Genomic DNA, 20,758 nt, shown 5'->3' with positions numbered 1-20,758 from the left:
TTAGGTCACCTTGATTAAAAGACATTTGAATACAAGAAATGTGTTTGTTTAGTTTTTCTTTCATTGGACTTTGCTCCATCAAACATTATTTATGATTCAATTCTGGCTTATGTAATCATGCATCGTGGTGTCATCGTGTATTAGAAAAAAAAACATATTATATAACTCTTCGAAATAGCCTCTTTCTATTCGATTTTATTTCCAAGCACTTGAATTGTTATATTTTTGCCAATGAAAAACTCCCATATCGCACCACTATAAATCACTTAGCGCAATACTACGTTTTTATCATGATTTTACACATGCTAAAATTATCAAATTTTCTCAACAATTCATTCGTCGCGAATTATTGTATGTAAACGTCCAATCGCTTCGATCGTCACGTTTGGAGTAAAAAAAAGAGAACTTGTTTATTGCCAAAAAATGAAAGTCAATCGAATATGCACCGAGCAATGCGACTTTGGTTCGAATAGAAAGGCGTGAATAGTATTGATGTCGAGAGATTATTCATATCTTTGCAGCTATTTTGCACGCAGACACTTACGTACATACGATCATCGAGTTGGTATTATATCATTTGGACAAAGAAAAAAAAAACCAATGTTATGGTTTCGGTGTGTTTTTCATAATGTCATATAACGAGTCGCATGAAAACCGCATGAAGAGGGAGAAATGGTAACATTTTGAGCAACAGACAATACATTGAGGTCTAGTTGAAAGAGTTACAACTTGGTGATCACACCAATCAATCAGTTGAAATTTAAAACGAGACTTGAAAAAAATGAATTTCTTTTTAATTTTACATGTGATAATTGGCGCGTCAATCGTAACGGCGAAACCAGTTGATGTAAACAATGACGATCGACCTTTAATCAATTACATCGCACCACATCAGATTGATGACCTGGTAATTGCAACAAATCGTTTTATTGATTGATGATTTTGTAATATTTTCAATTATTTCTCTTTGTTTTCCAGCCGATTGTTGAAAAAGAACGAACAGGCCAATTGGAGTATGAGGGCATTCCATCAAAAGGCATATCGATTTATGATCAAAGTCAAAAAAAGTTCGGTGACATTTTAAGAACAAATGTAAGTGATTGTGAATAAAAAAATAGTGGAAAATGTTAACGATTTTAAAATATTCAACCTAAATATGATGAGATGAAATTGAGTAATCAAAAAATACCATCATAACCGTATTCAAATGAGTGTGAAGAAATCTTGCGATGAGAGTCAATAAAGACTATGTTGCAATTTCTTCAATACAATTTTGAAAAGAAGCAATCGGTTGTTAAATAAATTGGACTGACATTTAACTCTCGTTTTTATAAAGACGACCATTTATAATAAAACATGCTTTTTTACTCTTTTGCTTATAATAAAATGATTTGTTAATTTTTTCTTTGGTTTGAAAAAAAGGCCGAACCAATCGTTGATACAATTCAAGAGGAAGAGAAATATGGAAACGATGGAAATCGCCCTTGGGATAGAGCCATCGTAAACACACTGGAAAAAGTGTCTGTTTTTGTCAATAATGTCATTGAGACACCCAAACAATTTGCGAGAAGTATTACACAAAAAATAACGGATGGTTTGAATGTAGTAGGCGCAAAAATTGTTGGTTTATAATAGAATTCTGTAAATAGTTCATAAGAATTTTAATGTTATTGGTGACTTTTTCAATAAAATGTGTTGGAAATTTATAAATAACCCTGTGCTTTGAAATATTACCTAATAAACACACGCCAAACTCACTGAATCTGGTTAACCTTGAAATGTTTGTTAAAAATGGAAAAAATGCTATTGTTTTCTTCATTTTATTTTGTCAAAATGTGTTTTATTCGATATTCAATGATATATTTGAATGAACTAACTACCTAAAATACGGAATTATTTGGAATTGCTGCAATATTTCATTTTGCATTTATAATATTTTTTCAGTAAATCACATTTTCGCACCTCCGTCGACTTGTTCGATGATAAATTATTTCTATTATTACTACTTGAATCCTGAGGAATGATTTTTGGCAATGGTGCTATTGATGGCCGGTTATTATGTGACCAAAATACATAATCACTTAAATTTTGACGAACTTTGCACTTGAATTTACTTAATGAACATTGAGCGGTCTCTGTTTGCTTTATATTCAGTTGCTTTTGAACAAGATCCTTTGAATTTTCTTCGATGCTCATCTCACTGTCACCCGGCTCTAATAATTTTCGCCGAAATTTTTTCGGATTATCAATTTTAATGGAACTATCTGTTTCGTCGTCGCTAGAAGTGTTCATTTTTATATTCGTTATAACACTGTTGCCTCTTTTATATTTATTACATTGTTCTTCTTGACTTTCCTTCTTTTGATCAACGTGTAATAGACGATAAATTGCATCGCGACACTTTCGTTCATTTTTTACTTCGGTGCAAAGGCTGTCTTTTCGTTCGATAGGTGCCTGTTTTGTATCCGGTTTGATGTCATCGCAGTGGGTGCATCGATTCCCTGAGAATGCGTGCAATTGATTGGAAGAACCAGACGATGATTGCGACGGTTGGTAATTGCCCGGATTTGATGGTCCCGGTTTGCTATCTTCATCGTCTGGCGATTTTCTGTTTCGAGGAAGCTGATCCTCAACACCGTCCATGTATTGGTTCGCACAAGATGGTTGATAAATTACGGCCGACGCATGTCCCGAGCGGCCACTCGTTAAAGATGTACTTTCCTCCCATTTATTTTGAATCGGGTCATAAAATTCGACAATGCTTAAAAACGAATGCCCATCGAAACCGCCCATTGCGAACAATTTCCCATCGAGAACTGTCAGAGATAAGGCACTTCGAGCTATTTTTATTGGTGCCACTGAGTCCCATACTTGATTTTCTGTATCGTATCGTTCGACACTTGCCAATTGTCTTGTCCCGTCGAAACCGCCAACCACATAGATGTACTGCTTCAACCTGATAATGAGACAATAAAGAGTTAGTGGAAGATGATAAAAATAGAGCTTGTTTTCTTACGCAGCAACACCGGCACCTGATCGTCCTGTTTTCATTGGTGGTAAAATTGTCCACGCATTATTCTCCGGATGATAACATTCAATCGAAGCAAGTCTATCGTGAGAATTAGAAAGAAAATGGTACATTTTCAAGAAAACAACATTAAGAGAAAAAAATGAATGAAAATTTACCTCTCGTCTCCATCGAATCCACCACAAGCATACAGTAAGCGATTAACAACAGCTACGCCAACTCCAAGTCGTTTCGAATGCATTGGCTGAACTATTGTCCAACGATCTTCATCGGGGTCGTAGCTGAAAAAGAATGATTTAAATAAGTAAACAAATGAAGGGCGTAAATGTGACGTTTAAATGCTTACTATTCAACAGAATTGTGATATTCAGAACCGGCTGATCCGCCGACTGCGTATAAGAGTTCATCCATTACAGCAACACCCACTCGATTTCTGGGCACTGACATAGGACTGCAAGGGCGCCATTGTTCCGTAATTGAATTATATTTATCGACCCAATCTGAATCATATGAGGCACCTGGTGAATTATTTCTTCCTCCAACCGCATAAAATGTTCCCTTTAAAAATGCCGCACCCAAACCAGATCGCGGCACACGTAAACGTGGCAGAGTGGTCCATGTCTTATCGTCCACGTTAAAAGCCTCCAAAATATCCAAAGAATGACGAAAATAACCGCCCGCCACAAATATCATGCGAGTTGTGTTCGGCGTTCGTTCACGTACAACGGTTCTCTTGTGCAGCGTTAAATCTTTGAATATTCGTGCCAAATATTCACGGCATGCGGGCACTTTTTTTAATACATCACAATTACGCATTTGTTCTTTTAGAAAATTTGGCGTTAAAAATTGACATCGAACTGCATATAAAATATGCTCCATTTTTGGATATCGTGTGTCCTCATCGTATTTCACCCATTTTAACACGGCATTATACACTTCACGCTCTTCCTGCACATTTAGTTCATCCTTTCGAATCAACTGAATCAATTGTATTGCAGATAACTGAAGAAATTCCTCTTCTTGTGAAATCTGGCGAAAATAAACAAAGAAACATTAGTCTAGCTGGAAAGAGCGGTGAGTTCCAGGAGGATACATACCTGTGTAAAGTGTCGTTCGATGAACTGATTTGCTCGTTGTTTGAGTGTCGTGCAACCGTGCTGTTCGGCAAAGTTGGCAATACCAATCGCATTTGTTGGATCCAATTGTCGCTCAAGAAATGCACAACATGCATCAATCACGTTGGACACTTGAAACATTGTTGCCGCCGGCAATAAAGTACAAACTGTCAATTCAGTGACGCGTATATGACCCGAATACATAAAATATAAAATACGATTCATTGCTGTGGGGCAAACACCTTGCAGTTTAATACGTGACATTTCCGATTCCTTTAAACCGCCCGTAAACATTGCTTTAAAATATGGCGAGGCAGCTGATAACACAACTTTATGAGCATGGAAGAGTTCTTGTTGTACTTCGATTATAACGTCGGTGAGCATGTGATGTGATCGCATCATAAACATCATTTTCATTGTTTCTCTCGCATAATTGCTCATACAAAATGACATATCACCTTGGTCTTCCTTAGCACCTTCCGCTGAACCATACGCTCCATTATTATTGTCGGCAAAATCGAGGAATTCATCATTTGGACCGATACCATTATTGCACTGGAAAAAAAAAAAAAAAAAAAAAACAAAACAAAAATGTAAATAAAACTGATTTAAACCGTCATGGGCTTTCGATAGGGATACGACAGTAGTTGTCATGACTATCGTTTTATTTTGACAGTTCCATGTGTTCATAAACGTTTTGCAAAACATCAACATTGATTTGGAACCAGCATTAATCGTGAAATAGAATTGTAATATTTTGGAGGCGAACAATTTGCGTTCAGCATGGCGGGACGAGGTTTTAAGGGTGCTTCATCGTCTTTACGACCAGAACAACTACAAGGTATGGGTATCATGGGAAAAGATATGCCAAGCTCAACAGTTGCACCACCACCAACATTTCCACCTCTTCTAAATAGGTACATTTTTATGGCATGAATAATTTTTTTAAAAATCGGACTTCGTTATAAATAATGTTATTTTTTTACTTTTCAGACCGGCTCTATTTGAAGTAATTTTAAACATTGTACCAAATTCTCTACGAAAACCGAACTAATTTCGTGTATATTTGCAGAAAAGTCCTGAACGCGACTTTATGATCGAATGGAAAGAGACGTTTTTATCATATTTGAAAAATTCATCATACTACACGGGCGCAAATGATGAAACGAAACGCATTCATTCCAGATTCTATCTTGAAAATTCGGTATGCAAAAATTGCTCTTTGGTTTTTAGTTCGAATTACTGATTTGCGAATTTTCGTTTTCATTGTCACAACAGCAAATAGACAACGGTGCATTTAATTGGTCAATGATGCCAGCTGAGCTGCGTCCAAATTGGAAGCGAAAAGCAAATAGCAAAGATGTCAATAGAAAAATGGCCAGAGATGTAAATGTTGAAGAGACTTTAAAAGCTTTGGAACAAAAAGAGAAAAACAAAAAGACTGGCAGAAACGATGATGAAGATAAAGAAAGTGAAACTGTATGTGTATTACGTCTTTTTGAATATCCAAACATTCAATTTTGAATATAATACAAAATGCTAAATTATCAATTTATACAGGAGGACTTGGAAGACGAAGAACAAGACGAAGAGATGGATGACGAAAATGACTATGGCAATAATTATTTCGATGATGGTGGTAATTATTTGGATGATGAAGATAATTTGGACGACGGCCCCACATACTAAATACCATTCCATTGTTAATTTACAATATTTATATTCGACAAAAATAAATTCATTTATTTTTATTTAAAAAAAAAAGTCTTTTTTTTGTCGTGAAATTTCTAGAAAAATGTATTCATTTCTAGAAAAAAACAGTTCGCCTTTCGAAACGTCAATTGATATGAAGTTAGCTGCTAAAGAATCAATGTTTGCTTGTGTTGAAGTGTCAACACGAACATCGTAATTGGCAGCAAATATCTGTGTCATTATTGACTTGTTTTCACTCACAACAGATTGAATGACATCGGCAAAGAAAACTTCGTCTTAAAAATTGTTACCAAAATTCTTTCAATTGTGTTAATTCATTGTTAAATTTATCATATTCTTGTCATATTTTTGCGTAATTAATTTGAAAAAGCTGGATTCATTCAAAAAAGCACTCGGAAAAATAGCAGAAGATTCAACAATGGATGTCGACCAATTGGACACCGCATCGATGGATATATCATCGGTCGATTTTCAACAAGCAAACGATGAAAATGTGCCCGTACATCAAAGGTAAAAAAATGCGTTGATTTTTCACGAATTTTTTTTTCTTGTTTTCACCAAGTTTACCAAGAAATTTATAATACATAAAAACATTACAATGAGCTGCGAACACGAAAAAATATGTAAATTTTGAATCGATAAATGAGTGGACAGTGTGTGGGTTATCGTTATGTTGAATCAGCGCTTTGAAGACGCGCTCGACAGTCCATATATGGACCTAAATCTATTATGAGACTGAATGAGTGAGATGTGTTTTTCAGTGTTATTAACTGCGTATGTTCGCTTTTTTTCTCTATTCGCTAGGTTTATAAATGCGTTGGACCACCTCGATAATCGCGTCGAGAAATTGCGAAAAGAAGCAATGACACTGACGGAAAAACGTGACGTATTACTCATGTCGATGGATATACTCAAACACAACGAACTCTTGAGCAGCTTAAATGAATGTAAGCTTAAATTTCATTCCATTTTTTTCGCTCAGAATAATAAATCTCAATTTTCACAGTCGAGTTAGACGAGGTGAACTGTTATGCGCAGCGAATAAGCAATCGTTTGGGAACGATTGAAATCAGCGTGAAGACCGTACGTGATTGTGCACAGGAAGATTCATTACACCAAGTCAATAGTCTAATCGATAGTTTGCTGACGATAAGCGATCGGGTGTTGGCACGACAACGGTGCCAAACATTTTTGAATGCATGCTGTGTACACGACGATTCAACGAACATTTCAGAAGTCGAACCGGTTGTGGATAAAAAATTTGAAACTGCAGTTTTGGGTTGCACACTAGACGATCAAAAAACAATCAAAAAACGTTTGCAGGCTCTAATGGCCTATTTGAATAAGCAAACTGTAACGGAGTAGATTAAGTCATTTTTTTAGAATGAAATTCACGGCAATTGGTTTGTTAAACAAACAATACAAAGAAATGCATTTTTCTATTCAATAACATTTGCTGTCTACTAACCAAGGCTTTGTTAAAAACAAAAAAAAAGAGCCTAACCTAATTAATGTGAATTCATATAAATCTACTCTTTGAATGATGTTACTTCTTTTTATTAGAACATCACATGTGAACAAACGTTTTTGGCAATAATGATTCAGTACCAATTTCCAAAATAATCACATTTAGCCAAATTTTACTAATTCACCTAACACTCAAATTTAGATTTTGATTTTGCATTTTTATCACATGGTTTCTGTTTAAGTTTGTTCATAAGGCAGTGATGCAATTGAATTTTGTTTTAAATGGCTGTCAAAACTATACATATATATATAAATGACGATGCGTCAATGTATGTTTTCTTATTCCAAAATGTAAACAAAATATTTCCATAACTCATAGAGAACCAAATCACAGCTAAGTGAAAGTGATTTGTAAAAAAAACAACAACATTTGATTACCTCTCTCAGTTTGATAAAGAGACTAATTTTACACAATAAATTTAATTATTGCAAACCAAAACCGATGTTTTTTTTTCATTAAATATTATGATTTGAAGTGGCAGTGAATGTACAACAATTTTAAGCAATGCCCAATCTTCAGAAAACGTGTAATGGCTACGTGAGTGATGTTTTTTTTTTAATTGCAGAGTGAACATAATTAATACAGATAAGATCTGCAATTTATTGGTCTCTCCAACGTCGTGTTTGAGTAGCTCGCCACTATGTCTTTTCCTCCTCTACTTATCACCGGAGTGTTCAAAAAAATAATAGTAAAAATGTACTTGGGTGCTACACGAGACCTTTTTTTTAAAACAAAAATGACATGGATTTATGTGGACAATGTGTCTTACATTGCAAATCGTTTTGTTCAATAAAATAGATTGAATTTTTTCTGCTTTGTCATCGTGAAATTCATTTCCTACGCAGGAACAATAAAACACAAACGACATTCATGGCGATGACAATTAGCCGTATCGTTTAAAAATCGTTTTTTAGATTACATGTCGACGACACTCCTTTGCGATCGTTTGACCATTTTATTGGTGGAAATCCAAATCATTTTGGTGATTACAATACTGTTCCGTACATAAAACTTGTTGTTGATTGTCTCTTTTGTGAAACGATCTGGGTCTGTGTTGCGATAAGAAAACGAAAACCATACAATACACACAAACGTACATCAAACATATGTACGTATGAAGTCGACTCAATACTGTAGAATGAATGAGCGCGTAGTGAGAAGAAAAAAAATTAGCGAATAATGTTTATCAGCTGTTCGAAACATTCTTAATTAACATCAACCGATTTTACACAAAATTTATATTAGATTAAGATATTTTACGATATAACATCAACACTCTTTTTTGCTGCTCAATTTTTTATGTCTCATGTATTTTTAACATTGATATGCACAACGATACAATTCTGAAGCAGACGGTTTTTTTCGTTTCTTTCGAAAAAAATATCATTTTTGAAGGTTGATTAATCATTCTACAACGATTGTGTGACGGTTATAAAGCTGACAATGACTTGGCAGTAGTTTATCGGATTTAATCTCTTAAAAGAGCAACTGATGATTGAATATTTAGATAGGAATTTTTTTTTAAATCATGTTCACATTTCTTAAGAGTTATTTATTGTTTCAATGTTTTATTTTTCACATACATCTTGAGATCAACAGTTTTGTTTTTAATTCATGTTTTTGCATGAGGGCGGTAATCACATGAAAAAAAACAGTATAATAAACAACAGGCGCGTGTGCATATTTTTTTAAACTCCAAGAGAAATCGTTTTTTTTCTTCACTTCACAATTTGATTTCGATATGTTACTTGAGATTTGCATGTTAACTTGCATAGTTTACTTAATAAAAGTGCACTGACCTATGTCAATTACAATCTGATAGAAAATGCATCGCTTTCAAAAAATGAATTGATTATCGCCAGAGACCGTTTATTTATTATAACCACGATCATATAACTTTTATATGTCGTTATATGGTTTTTATGTCATTTTATATTGTTTTTAATTGAGTCAAATGTCCCAAAACTTATTTATTATCTTTAAAACTGTTAAATACGTTGATTAATTAAATGTACACAATTCCATCGTTGAGAAATCGTCTTGATAAAATCGAAAGTAGTAAGTAAAGGCTGTCTCAAAATCACAGTATACAAATACGTCAGTATTGAAAAAAAAAAACGATTTAGAATCACAAAACAGTAAAAGAAAACAGCGGCATGAGCACGACATACGCGAAACTTACCAACACATGGTGACTTTGCAATTCATTCATTTTTTCAAATTTTCGCCACGGGTTAATGCCATTCACATTTAAACTAGTTTCTATTTATTTTTAACGTCGATTATTGACGTAATTTGTGGGATTTATCTGCTTTAGTTTGCATAAAATTTGAATACACATTCACCGGTTTTGATAACAGTCAACAATTGGACATTTTACGTTTTGTGGATAATTTTTGCTGTTTACACAATTCTCTTTAACTTTCGACACAAAGTCCATTTATTTTCAACGAACTATCTCTTCGAAGGCAATCTTTACGCACGCCTTTAATTTACGTTAATGTTGAGATACATATTTCAACACATAGACGCACACACAGACACATACACACGTTTGTGATTGATCTTTTTATTATTGTGTTTACTGATTTCGAACGAAACTAGTTCTGATCTCTGAATGCACTTTAAACAAGAAAACAATATTCACAAGTTAATTATACTCCATTTTAATACAGAAGTTCACATGTACTCTCACTTAAAATCACAAGGTACTGTATCAAATCAGTTAAGGCAACATTTCAATTTTCAAACAACACAAATCAGTTCGAACGCAACGTTTGAATGAAATTATTGATGAACGTGTCAAAATGATAAATATTAAATTCGTTTGTAATTTCGTTTACACACTACTTTATGCAATGAATGTACGCTGCTTGTCACAACCTAATCAAATAAGTCACGACAATAACAAAACACACATACACATTCTAACGTTTGACCAAAAATCTACCTGTGTTCAATTGACGAACTGAACTACAGACTATCGTATGTACAAGTATGTATGACACATATGTACAAGTCATAAGAGCTTTTGACATTTCGCCCGATAACACAGTTGAAGTAAGCCCACATACGCTCGTTTTATTACACACAAGTGGATACGTTCAATTCCATACACGAATGAGAATTTGTTTACTCAGCACCAAATTCAAATACTTTTTTTAGCGCAGAAATTTATGATTAGTTCTGAATTCAAAATGTTCAACTTTTTAAAGATTTATTTCATTTTTTTTATTTAAAGCTATAAATAAAATATTACAATACAAGCATGTTCTTTAACCTCATATTATCCTGAAATAGTTCAAAGTGGGATACAAATTTTGTGACAAAAGCCTAATTCGAAAAAAACAATCTAAAATTATGGCATATTATTAGCTATGATCCAAGGATGATTTTGTACATCGAACAGCGTTAAACGGCACTCTGGATTCACAACAATTAGTCTTTTAATCAAATTTCCAGCGCTTTGTGAAAGAAAATCGGGAAATGGATTGAATTTTGCCCTGATTGTTTTCCAGTAAATATTTTCTTTAGAAGAACCGCAAAATGCCCATTCGCCAACCAGAAGATCGTAGCTTAAGACACCGAGACTCCACAAATCAACTTCTTTCGAATAAGGTTCACCGTTCATGACTGAGGTAAAACAAAAAAGTTAGCAATTTTTACATAAAAAAACTGTAATCAATACATACTTTCGGGTGGTAAATAATCGGGAGTTCCACAAATTGTTCGTCGTCTTTGGTTTTGAGCATTTACAGATAAACCGAAGTCGGCGATTTTCAGTCTATCGTTGTAGCTCAACAATAAGTTCTCCGGTTTAATGTCTCTGTGAATAATGTCCCGTTCATGCAGATAACTAAGCGCATCCGCACATGCATTAATGTATTTAGCAGCACATTTCTCATCGAATCGCTTATATGGTTGTTTATCTAATTTCTTACGCAAATTACCATATGGTGCATATTCCAAGATTAAATAAATCTGTGCGTCCTCAAAAAAATAACCGTATGATCGTAGGATGTTTTTATGACACAATTCCCTTTGTATTCCGATCTCACGCCACACTAAAATTTCGGTCATTGGATCGCGAGTTTGCTTCTTCATTGCATAAACATATTTCGTGCTTTTTTCATGTACTAAATAAACTTTGCCGAATCGTCCATAGCCCAATCGCTTCTCATTTTGAAAATCAGATAATTTCCAATCATTATTTTGAGCTTCTTTTTCATCGTCACCTTTGGTTTCAGTAGGTTTTTCATTTTCGACGCATCCACTCTCTTCAACGTCTGCTATTTGGCGCACACTTTTGGTTTTCAACACTTCTTTTGGATATACATCTATGCTAAGCGCTCGAACCTTCTCTACATCACCTTGATTTGCTATTGCTGGTGAATCCAACTTATTAATTACAAAATTGAACATTTTTTCTTCTTGTATCTCACTATTTCACTGAACAAAAGGTGACTTTCAAATTTTACATCACTTGCATTTTGACTTTATTTGCGTTTCTGATTTACTTTGTGCTCTTTTGTAGCTGACGCGATAAAATGCCGATTGATCAATCAATCGAATGTGCTCTGAATCGTTTCATGATCGTACACGACAAAATGATACTTTTAAATAAATTAACGAGAAGGCTTTCCGTGTCTGATTTCGAAACGATTAAGCTACAACCTAGGCTAAAACGAAATGGCAAATGCACATAGGAGAACATGTGCCGAGTTTTTTGGCAGCTTTCACATACACAATCGTCCAGTATACAAAGCTCAGAATTTCATCAACTTAATTTCTTAATCATTCTTAATCGTCTTGATTTCATTACTACAGAAATTAAACTTTTAAATATTTTCGGTTGAAATTGATATTTTCCCCATTTTTGTGACCAATATATTTATTGAAAGCGTAATTTTCGAGCAAAATAACGGCAAACATAAAAGTTTTGCACCAATACGTCAAAGAGGGCCCTGCTGCACATAAAATAATTCAATGTTTTAAATTAAGAGCAAATAGATGTTATGTCTAGTATTACCACTTCAATGCAAACACAAAGACTTACATTCACACGCAATGACAGTGCAACCCATGCATTTATTTTTATCTCTTTTCAGTTTTCGTTTGGTATGTAGACAAATCAGTGACAAATTTGCGGTCAGTAGAGGTTCGGCTTGTATTTTGATACTAATCATTGCCAATCAATTCGAATAAAAAACTTGATTAAATTCACTTTTCAATAGATATTAACACATATCGACATTCGCAATTACTTGAGTTTTGGTTTTTAACAAAAAAAATACACCAATTGAACGTTAACAGAAAATGAAAAAAGCGGTTTTCATATTATTCGTTCTTGGAATTCTGTGTGTATCAAAAACATATCCCGACGATGAATTCGCTGAAGAGCCTGAAACTGAAGAGCCAGTTGATTCTGGTCCGGCTATGATAAAAATTGGTAAGTAAATTTCATGATTTCGATATTCTGCTTCAAAAGTGTGCGAAAAGAAACCAAAATCATACTTACATTAGGCCCTGAAAAAATGTGCTCCTCAAAAAATGCATAAAACGCGTAGTTTAGTTTTTTGATGTTATTTGCAACGAAATAGAAATAAATCCTAATTATACATAGGTCACCTATGAGAGGTGAATACTCTAGATACAATAATACATGTTTCGCAGCTTATGTAATGGAATTTCATTCATATTCGATTCAAGCTTTAAATGTGATATTTTTAGATTGATGTATATGTAAATGTCGTTGAACAGACTGGCAATTTTTTTATTAGGTTATTAGGACTTCTGTGATTTCATTTGAATAACAAAATACGATTTTTTAAAATTAAAAAACAAACAAACATTTGGTTTACTGTTTCGGAAGATTTATTTTCAATGGCAATGCGCCGTTTGTTTATTGTACTCTTCTTAAATCGATGAACTGAATAATCAAACATCCTAGTCAAAGATCGTATTTGATCCGAATCGATTTTGTGTTGAGATCAGATTCTGATCAAAATCCGAAAACAGATTATTTATATACCGCTTACATCGATTGGTCTTAAGTGTGAGAATATTAACTCTGTGCTGTTTGTTTACTTTTATTAGGTGCATTATTTGATGTGAATGCAAATGAAAATAAACAAATGTTTTTGTATGCCATTGAGCGTGCCAATGAGAATCTATTGAATACTGAAGAATTTAGATTAGAAGGTGAATTGGCCGAAATAGTGTATGGAAATGAAATCACTATATCTCGGGGTGTTTGTGCATTGTTAGAGGTATTTTTGTACTTCATTTGATATGAGACAATTTTTAAAATTTCTGTCTTTGTTCCGCTGAATTTTATTAGAAGGGGGTGGCCGCAATTTTCGGTCCCGACGATGAAACATCAGCAATTCATGCAGCAAATGTATGCGATACCAAAGAAATTCCATACATTGATACACGTTGGGATTTTTTCTCGGCCATTCCAATTGTGAATATGTATCCCGACCCAAAGGCCATTGCTCAAGCGGTTCATGATTTGGTGATAGCAGCTGAATGGCAAAGCTTCACTATTCTGTACGAAAATCCAGAATGGCTGCCACGGATTGCACATTTACTCGAACTGTATGACCCCAAAGGGGATATGGTAACGGTAAGACGTGTTGACGTTGGACTGGACACGAAGAATTATCGATCAGTTTTGAGAGATGTCAAGTTGTCAGGTGATTTTCGCATCATAATCGAATGTTCGATTGAAAATCTGGGCGAAATATTAAAGCAGGCAAGATATTTTTGTTTATTTTTCTAAGTTCTTCGTCCAAATTTACTATCTTGCGTAACAAACAGGCACAACAAATTGGACTAATGGTCGATAAATATCATTTTATTATTACAAATTTGGACGCAAGTTCTATTGATTTGGAGGATTATCAGTATAGCGGTGCAAACGTCACTATTCTTCGAATGGTAGACACATCAAGTGATCCTGTAGCTGAATACGCGAAATATGTCACGAAAATAAGTAAAGAAGAAGAACAGGAAAGCAGCACAGATGGCGGTGAGCCCGAAGATAACGCCGAAAATGAAGAAAGTCCCAATGAAGAGGGAGAGCAGCCTGAAGAAGGCGAAGAAAATGAAAATAAAGATGAAAATGCTGAACCAAGCGAACCGCCCGCGAGCGAAGAAAAGGCCGAAGAAGAAGAAGAGGAGGGTACTTTATAAAACTGAACTTTTCTTTGTATTTTCAAACATAATTTGTTTTGATTCTTAACTGTGACTTGCATTTGTAGGTTTTAACGCAGATACAGTGCACTTGCAGACAGCTTTAATATATGACGGAGTCTTTTTATTGGCAGGTGATATCTATCAAATTCTCGACTAGCAGTTATTAGTTCCCAAAATTATCCATCCATTCACTCGAAACATTATCCAACCAACATCCATGATCGATCCATTCATCAAACCGTTTATCCGTTCATTCTAGTAGATGGATGAATGGATTTGGGGACTAATGACTGCTAACGAAATTCTTGAAAAATTTCTTGAAAATTTAAACTCAATTTATCCATGCGTAGAAACATTCAAGCAACTTGGAACCAACCAGATTCAACCTGCATCCTTAGCTTGTAATGGAAATGAAACGATGTGGGAAAAAGGATTGAGCATCTCCAATTTTATGCGGAATGTATGCTATTCTTACACTTTTCACCGAATTTCCACACAATTTTTATTTTTTTTTTTTTTTTTGTAGACTTTAATCGATGGAATGACCAAAAATGTGAAGTTTGATGAGAATGGTCGTCGTTCTGAGTTCGAATTGCAGATTTTTCAACTGACTACACAAGGTCCTATTATGATAGCAACTTGGAGTTCCGATGATGGTATCAAACAGATGGGTAGTAGTACACCTGAAACTGTCGGTGATTCAACAGCGATGTCTCTGCGGAATCGAACATTCATAGTACTCACTGCTCTGGTAACTTTATCTTCGATAATATAAATAATAGTGCATGTATTTTGGATGGATCTTTATCGCAATGTTAGGTAGTCTTTCCATCCAAAATATACGCACTGCTGAATATCTCCATTTTTTGAAGAAAGAGATTAACAAATGTTGTTTAAAACATCATTAAGACTCCGCCTTATGGAATGTTGCGAGACTCATCTATGCAGCTTACCGGGAATGATCGATTTGAAGGTTTTGGAATAGATATTATTTTTGAGTTGTCTCAAATGTTGGGTTTCAAATACGAATTTCGTTTGCAAGAGGACAAAGATTATGGTTCAATAAATAAAGTGACAAAAGAATGGACAGGCATGATTCGGGCACTACGAGATGAAGTAAATTGAATTCTCACACTTATGATTCACAAATTTCTCAATTTCTTTTTTTTTTGCACACACAGGACGCTCACTTGGCCATAACCGATCTCACAATCACATCGCAACGTGAAAGTGGAGCAGACTTTACAATGCCGTATATATTGATTTTGTTGGAAATCATAATTGATCTCTAATCGTTTGTAAATTCTCTTGCAGGTTCATGAACTTGGGTAAAAATCTTCTGGCGTACCATTCTATTGTTGCAGCATAAATCCTTTGGTTTTTCTCTTTTAGGAATTTCAATCTTATATTTAAAACCAACAAAAGAACCTCCATCGACTTTTAGTTTCATGGCTCCATTTTCTAAATCCGTGAGCATCACATTCGATTCATCGTTGCCATTTTTCAACACTGTTATTGTGTTTTCGCTTTTCAGGTGTGGCTCTCTGTTTTTCTTGCTTATTTCACAGTTTCTCTTTGTCTTTTTGTTTTGGGGAGATTAAGTCCAGGAGGTAATGTCTCAGTATTGCTTCCGATTTTTCGTTATTTGAAGAGAAAATACTTAATATCTATTTTTCTTGATGTTTTTCTTCCAAAGAATGGGATAACCCTTACCCTTGTATTGAAGAACCAACACAACTTGAAAATCAATTCTCGTTCGTTAATTTGTTTAACTAAAAAAAAGTAGAATCGATTGGATTTATAAAAACTGTTGATTATCTTACAGATTTGCAAACAGTATGTGGTTTTGTATCGGTGCTCTCTTACAGCAGGGATCTGAAATCGCTCCAAAGTAAGTTCTACTTTACTACAGAAAAAAAAATGAATATAAAACAAAAAATGAGTCAATAAAATAATGTCTATAACATTGATAGAGCTCCCGCAACTCGTATCACCGCAGCCGTTTGGTGGTTTTTCACATTAATTATGGTTTCATCTTACACCGCAAATTTGGCCGCTTTTCTCACAATTGAAACGCCTTTTGAAAAAATTAAAACCGTAGATGATCTCAAAAATTGTGGCAACTCCGATGATGAATGTCCGGTTAAATTTGGAGCGAAGAAAGGTGATTTCTATAAAGGTTTACTCAACTGTTAAAAAAATGAATAAAATTTCTTAATTTAAAGGTGGTGCAACGTATAATTTTTTCAAAGACTCTGATCGTCCCACATATCGAAGCATGTATAAGTACATGGAAAGACATCCAGAATTGATGCCAAATGATAATCAGGTCGGTGTCGATATGGCCAGCGATGTTGCGAATGATTATGCCTTTCTAATGGAATCGTCATCGATTGAATATGTTATCGAGAGAAATTGTGATGTCACACAAATTGGAGGCTTGTTGGTATAAATCATTTTTTGAAAATAAAAACTTTCAAATTTAAATAAAAATTTTCTATAAATTGGAAAGGACGATAAAGGCTACGGAATTGCTATGAAGAAAGGTAAGCGAAGATGATTTATGAAGAGCATTGCATTGATTTTTTAAATCATTTTTCAGATTCCGAGTATCGAAATGCACTAAGTGAGGGCGTTCTACGATTGCAAGAGTCTGGCAAACTTGCGTCGCTAAAAATGAAGTGGTGGAAGGAAAAGAAAGGTGGCGGAGCATGCTCGGTAAATTTCTTCAACATTTTTCTCAAAAAACAGTGATTTATGTGGCCGAATCAAGTACAACTGGTGCTATTGCTTGACTAATTGACAATTGGATATGACTTTGACTTTTAAAAAATTGAAAACAGTATTTCAACAGAGTAAAACAATAGCACAGCCTACTCTCAAACAATTTAGCATAGATATTTTCTCAACTGATGAATGATTTTTTTTATTTTGCCTCAAAAAAAATCTATAAAATCTCTTATCGAAATGCAATCGCAAAAGGGCGAGTCAGACGAAGGTGCTGTGCCTTTACAGATGGCCAATGTTGTTGGCATTTTTTATGTCTTAAGCTTTGGTGTAATGTTCGGAATGTTTCTTGCATTTATCGCTGTTGTTCTAGATACGTGGAAAGTTTGTAGAGAGAACAAGGTTTGTCTGTGTTAATTCACTGCGAATGCACTTACTTTCAATTGAATTAAAATTTCACTACTTACTCCAACGATCCAGCATTTGAAATATCAAAGTCTTTCCCACTGCATTTCATGAGTTTTGACGATTTCCGTGCATATTTTCTACCCAAATATAGTAATAGTAATTAGGTTGTTCAAGTTTATCTTTCGTAACCGTCCATCTACCAATAGTGACCAATCATAGCACTTTTTTCCCAAAATTATCCCGTTAATACCATTAATTTATCGAAACATCAGGAAGGCAAAGCGAGTGATGCTCAACCGTTGAATATACAAAATGTTAATGGAGTTTTCATAGTTGTGTTCGTTGGTTGTGTGTTTTCAATCGTTGCTGGATACATTGATCTCTGCATAAATTGCTATAAGAATGCTAGAAAAGCCAAGGTACTTAACTGTTATCATCTCATTAACTGTTTGACACTTTATTCATTTTTAGGTTATGCAATTCTGTTTTTTACTTTAATTTTTTTCAATTTCGTTGAACCAAATTCAAAACACACTGTTATTCACTTTGCAGGTTCCATTCAAAGAAGAGTTTATCGCTGAAATGAAATTCATCTTGAAATTCGAAGGCAACACAAAGGTAGTACGTCATCGAAAAAGTGAGTCAATTGATTCACAGCATTCAATCACATCTTTTCAATCGAACGAATTGGAAATCGACCACTCGGCAAAGTCTGCTGGTTCGAAATGAGGAAACAATGACGCTGCCATTATTTTTTGATCAGTTATCAATTTCAGTATTTAAAAAAATTGATGATTTATTCACAATGTAAAACAAAATGAAAGAAAATGAAACTGAAAAAATATATGTTTTGGAACATTAGACATTTATTTTGATATTAGCCTATAAAATTGTTTGAATGTTTACAAAATCGTAATAAAACTAAAATATTTAACTATCTTACCGGATTTTTTAATCAATTTCAACGAATTAAAATCTGATAATTAATACTATTATAAAATGAGGACGGCGGTGAGTTTTTTCTGGTTTCAGTTATAAATTCTTTAGAAAAAGTTTACATGTGAAGTTAAATATCACCAGTGACCGGTTCGCGCATATTTCTATGCTTGCCTAAATACGCAAAAAAACATGCCATAGACGAAATATATACGAAATATACACGAAATATACAGTTATGCACATTTATTTGCGCGTATTACAGATGATTTTGCAATATAGTTCACTATTTAGAGTATAAATCGTATACATTTGAAGATAAAAGCCCCTAGGCCCGAACCGGTCACTGAATATCACAACATTTGGAAACATCCATGAGACGATTAAATTGTATTTGGTATATTTTGAACAAGATATTTTTGATGATGATTTACGAAATTTTTTTTTTGGCCAAATATGGTCATGTAAACAGTGGAAAGATATGTAATGAATAATATTAGTTGAAGTAAAAATTGCGCTGTTCAAAAAATTCGTCTTCTATATCAGGTAAATGTTCAGTCATAAACTTTTTTAGTTTTTCAACAGTTTGATTGTGATCCTTTGCCGCATTTATAACTGTGCGACCATTTTTCAATGGTTTTAACATCAGATCCTTCAAGGCATCTTCTTGGTTGGCCTGTACAAAGTTTAATATTTTAAAAATGATTTCATCGTAGCCGTGGCGAGCGGCTAGATGCAAGGCCGTTTCGTTTGAAACCGTTTCAATTTTAAGCAAAAATGCCTTAAGAATTCTTGGATATTTCTTGACGCTTTCCATCAACATCTCAACTATTTCAACTTGTTTACAGTCTACTGCTTTGTGTAAGGCAGTACATCCAGACTCATCATGAGCTAATACAAGCTTTTTGATAGTTTTTCGAAATTTTGGATCAATCTTTGTCAAATTCAAACCCAATATTCTTCGAACTTCTGAACATTCTCCATTATTGATTGCCTCATTCAACGAAGCTCTCATTCGTTCAATGTCATTAACATTTTTTTTGAGTTCATCTAATATTTGATTGTCAGTACTTTTTTTATTTGGAAAAACATTTACAAGTTTTTTTATAATTTCGGCAGGTTTTTGGCGAGCGTCTCCATATACTGATAATATTCCCAAATTCTCAATGTTTTCGTATGAAAATTCAGGAATTTTTTTTTTTCAACAACTTTCCACATTTTTTATTTAGAGTTTTGTTCGATTGAATGAGTGTTTGTAAAATAGTCGCTCCAAAATGGTCTGTTAAGAACATTATATCCATGAAATCATTCACGCTATCTTTTACACTATCTAGTATGCTGAAAGTCATATCTATATGACAAGATTGGATTGTATGATGTAAGCCCATGTTCCCTGTTGAGTAATACTTATTTTCGATGTTATAATCACAGGCACATATGAACTTTTTAAGAAAATCTCTTTCAAATTTCCCTCTCACCCAATCCAATAAAATCTTAACGAACTCTGCTTTTCCTAATTCTGTTGAAACGTATAAAACATTTGCACCTTTTTCAATTTTTTTTAACAATTCCTCTTTTAGATTTTCTTGATCTTCGGCATACAATAGATCCAATATAGATGTTGCCATTTCAATGTTATTTCCTTTCACTGCCTCCCGAAAAGATGATTCGCTTCCCATAAGTCCGTTATCAATTTGAAGGACTTTATTTTTAAAATTTCGAAGATGTCGATTGGCATCTATAATTTTCTTGGCTATGTCGTTGTAGTTATATCGAATGGAATCACGTAAGGCGGTGGAAAAGGCACCGTGTGTCACAAGACTTGCATGTAAATTCTTTTTTTCCTGGATGTAATTCAACACAAATTCAAATATTTCATTATGTCCCTCCTTCGCCATTTTCGTAAGTAGAGTTTTCATCTTTTTATCCTTTGTTTTTTCCTTAATAAGATTTAATTTAATATTTTCGCTATATTTCTCAAAGTCATCGTTCATAAATCGTCGAATAAAATCATATTCACGTTTCATTAAAATTTCACTAAGTAAGAGATTTTGAACTTTCACATCTTTCATATTTGCTTTCAAATAAAGTATAAAGAAGTAT

The 20,758-nt window shown here is 34.1% G+C and overlaps 6 protein-coding genes across 7 annotated transcripts; 4 read left to right on the top strand and 2 right to left on the bottom strand.

Moving 5' to 3' along the window:
• Nucleotides 1-557: 557 nt before the first annotated feature.
• On the top strand, nt 558-1,713 carry LOC116347649. Its single transcript, XM_031778338.1, has 3 exons — nt 558-907; nt 979-1,092; nt 1,423-1,713. Exons 1-3 carry the CDS (start codon nt 782-784, stop codon nt 1,630-1,632), a joined length of 450 nt encoding a protein of 149 aa, XP_031634198.1. The 5' UTR covers nt 558-781; the 3' UTR covers nt 1,633-1,713.
• A 148-nt stretch (nt 1,714-1,861) lies between these two features.
• LOC116347646 (kelch-like ECH-associated protein 1B) lies at nt 1,862-10,292 on the bottom strand. The gene is made up of 6 exons (XM_031778334.1): nt 9,567-10,292; nt 4,126-4,698; nt 3,375-4,057; nt 3,187-3,309; nt 3,017-3,109; nt 1,862-2,956 (listed from the first exon to the last, which is right to left on the bottom strand). Exons 1-6 carry the CDS (start codon nt 9,594-9,596, stop codon nt 1,894-1,896), a joined length of 2,565 nt encoding a protein of 854 aa, XP_031634194.1. The 5' UTR covers nt 9,597-10,292; the 3' UTR covers nt 1,862-1,893.
• LOC116347647 (DNA-directed RNA polymerase III subunit RPC7) lies at nt 4,821-5,897 on the top strand. The gene is made up of 5 exons (XM_031778335.1): nt 4,821-5,060; nt 5,137-5,152; nt 5,216-5,347; nt 5,422-5,622; nt 5,704-5,897. Exons 1-5 carry the CDS (start codon nt 4,927-4,929, stop codon nt 5,830-5,832), a joined length of 612 nt encoding a protein of 203 aa, XP_031634195.1. The 5' UTR covers nt 4,821-4,926; the 3' UTR covers nt 5,833-5,897.
• Nucleotides 6,071-7,822, top strand: LOC116347648 (BAG family molecular chaperone regulator 2). The gene is made up of 3 exons (XM_031778337.1): nt 6,071-6,366; nt 6,661-6,803; nt 6,863-7,822. The coding sequence occupies exons 1-3, from the start codon at nt 6,275-6,277 to the stop codon at nt 7,219-7,221; spliced, it is 594 nt and encodes a 197-aa protein (XP_031634197.1). The 5' UTR covers nt 6,071-6,274; the 3' UTR covers nt 7,222-7,822.
• A 377-nt stretch (nt 10,293-10,669) lies between the features above and the next one.
• Nucleotides 10,670-11,878, bottom strand: LOC116347626 (aurora kinase C-like). The gene is made up of 2 exons (XM_031778305.1): nt 11,077-11,878; nt 10,670-11,017 (listed from the first exon to the last, which is right to left on the bottom strand). The coding sequence occupies exons 1-2, from the start codon at nt 11,804-11,806 to the stop codon at nt 10,743-10,745; spliced, it is 1,005 nt and encodes a 334-aa protein (XP_031634165.1). The 5' UTR covers nt 11,807-11,878; the 3' UTR covers nt 10,670-10,742.
• Nucleotides 11,879-12,503: 625 nt separating this feature from the next.
• Nucleotides 12,504-18,549, top strand: LOC116347533 (glutamate receptor ionotropic, kainate 2-like). Of its 2 annotated transcripts, XM_031778140.1 has the most exons (21): nt 12,504-12,542; nt 12,619-12,833; nt 13,481-13,653; nt 13,725-14,141; nt 14,207-14,570; nt 14,650-14,715; nt 14,935-15,044; nt 15,111-15,335; nt 15,494-15,700; nt 15,766-15,836; nt 15,899-15,912; nt 15,977-16,053; nt 16,119-16,194; nt 16,281-16,338; nt 16,410-16,475; nt 16,558-16,748; nt 16,810-17,030; nt 17,097-17,130; nt 17,187-17,302; nt 17,992-18,138; nt 18,272-18,549. In XM_031778140.1, the coding sequence occupies exons 2-21, from the start codon at nt 12,701-12,703 to the stop codon at nt 18,446-18,448; spliced, it is 2,943 nt and encodes a 980-aa protein (XP_031634000.1). In that variant the 5' UTR covers nt 12,504-12,542; nt 12,619-12,700; the 3' UTR covers nt 18,449-18,549. The 2 variants fall into 2 exon arrangements, with proteins under 2 accessions (XP_031634000.1, XP_031634001.1); XM_031778141.1 differs by lacking the exon at nt 17,992-18,138 and adding an exon at nt 17,567-17,713 and having other exon boundaries at nt 12,542-12,833.
• Nucleotides 18,550-20,758: the final 2,209 nt, after the last annotated feature.

This window comes from Contarinia nasturtii, unplaced genomic scaffold, assembly GCF_009176525.2.
Source record: "Contarinia nasturtii isolate CC-2019 unplaced genomic scaffold, AAFC_CNas_1.1 Cnas_scaffold_1964, whole genome shotgun sequence".
Lineage (NCBI taxonomy): Eukaryota > Metazoa > Arthropoda > Insecta > Diptera > Cecidomyiidae > Contarinia > Contarinia nasturtii.
The sequence above is the reverse complement of the archived record's forward strand: the minus strand, read 5'-3'. Positions and strand labels throughout refer to the sequence as shown.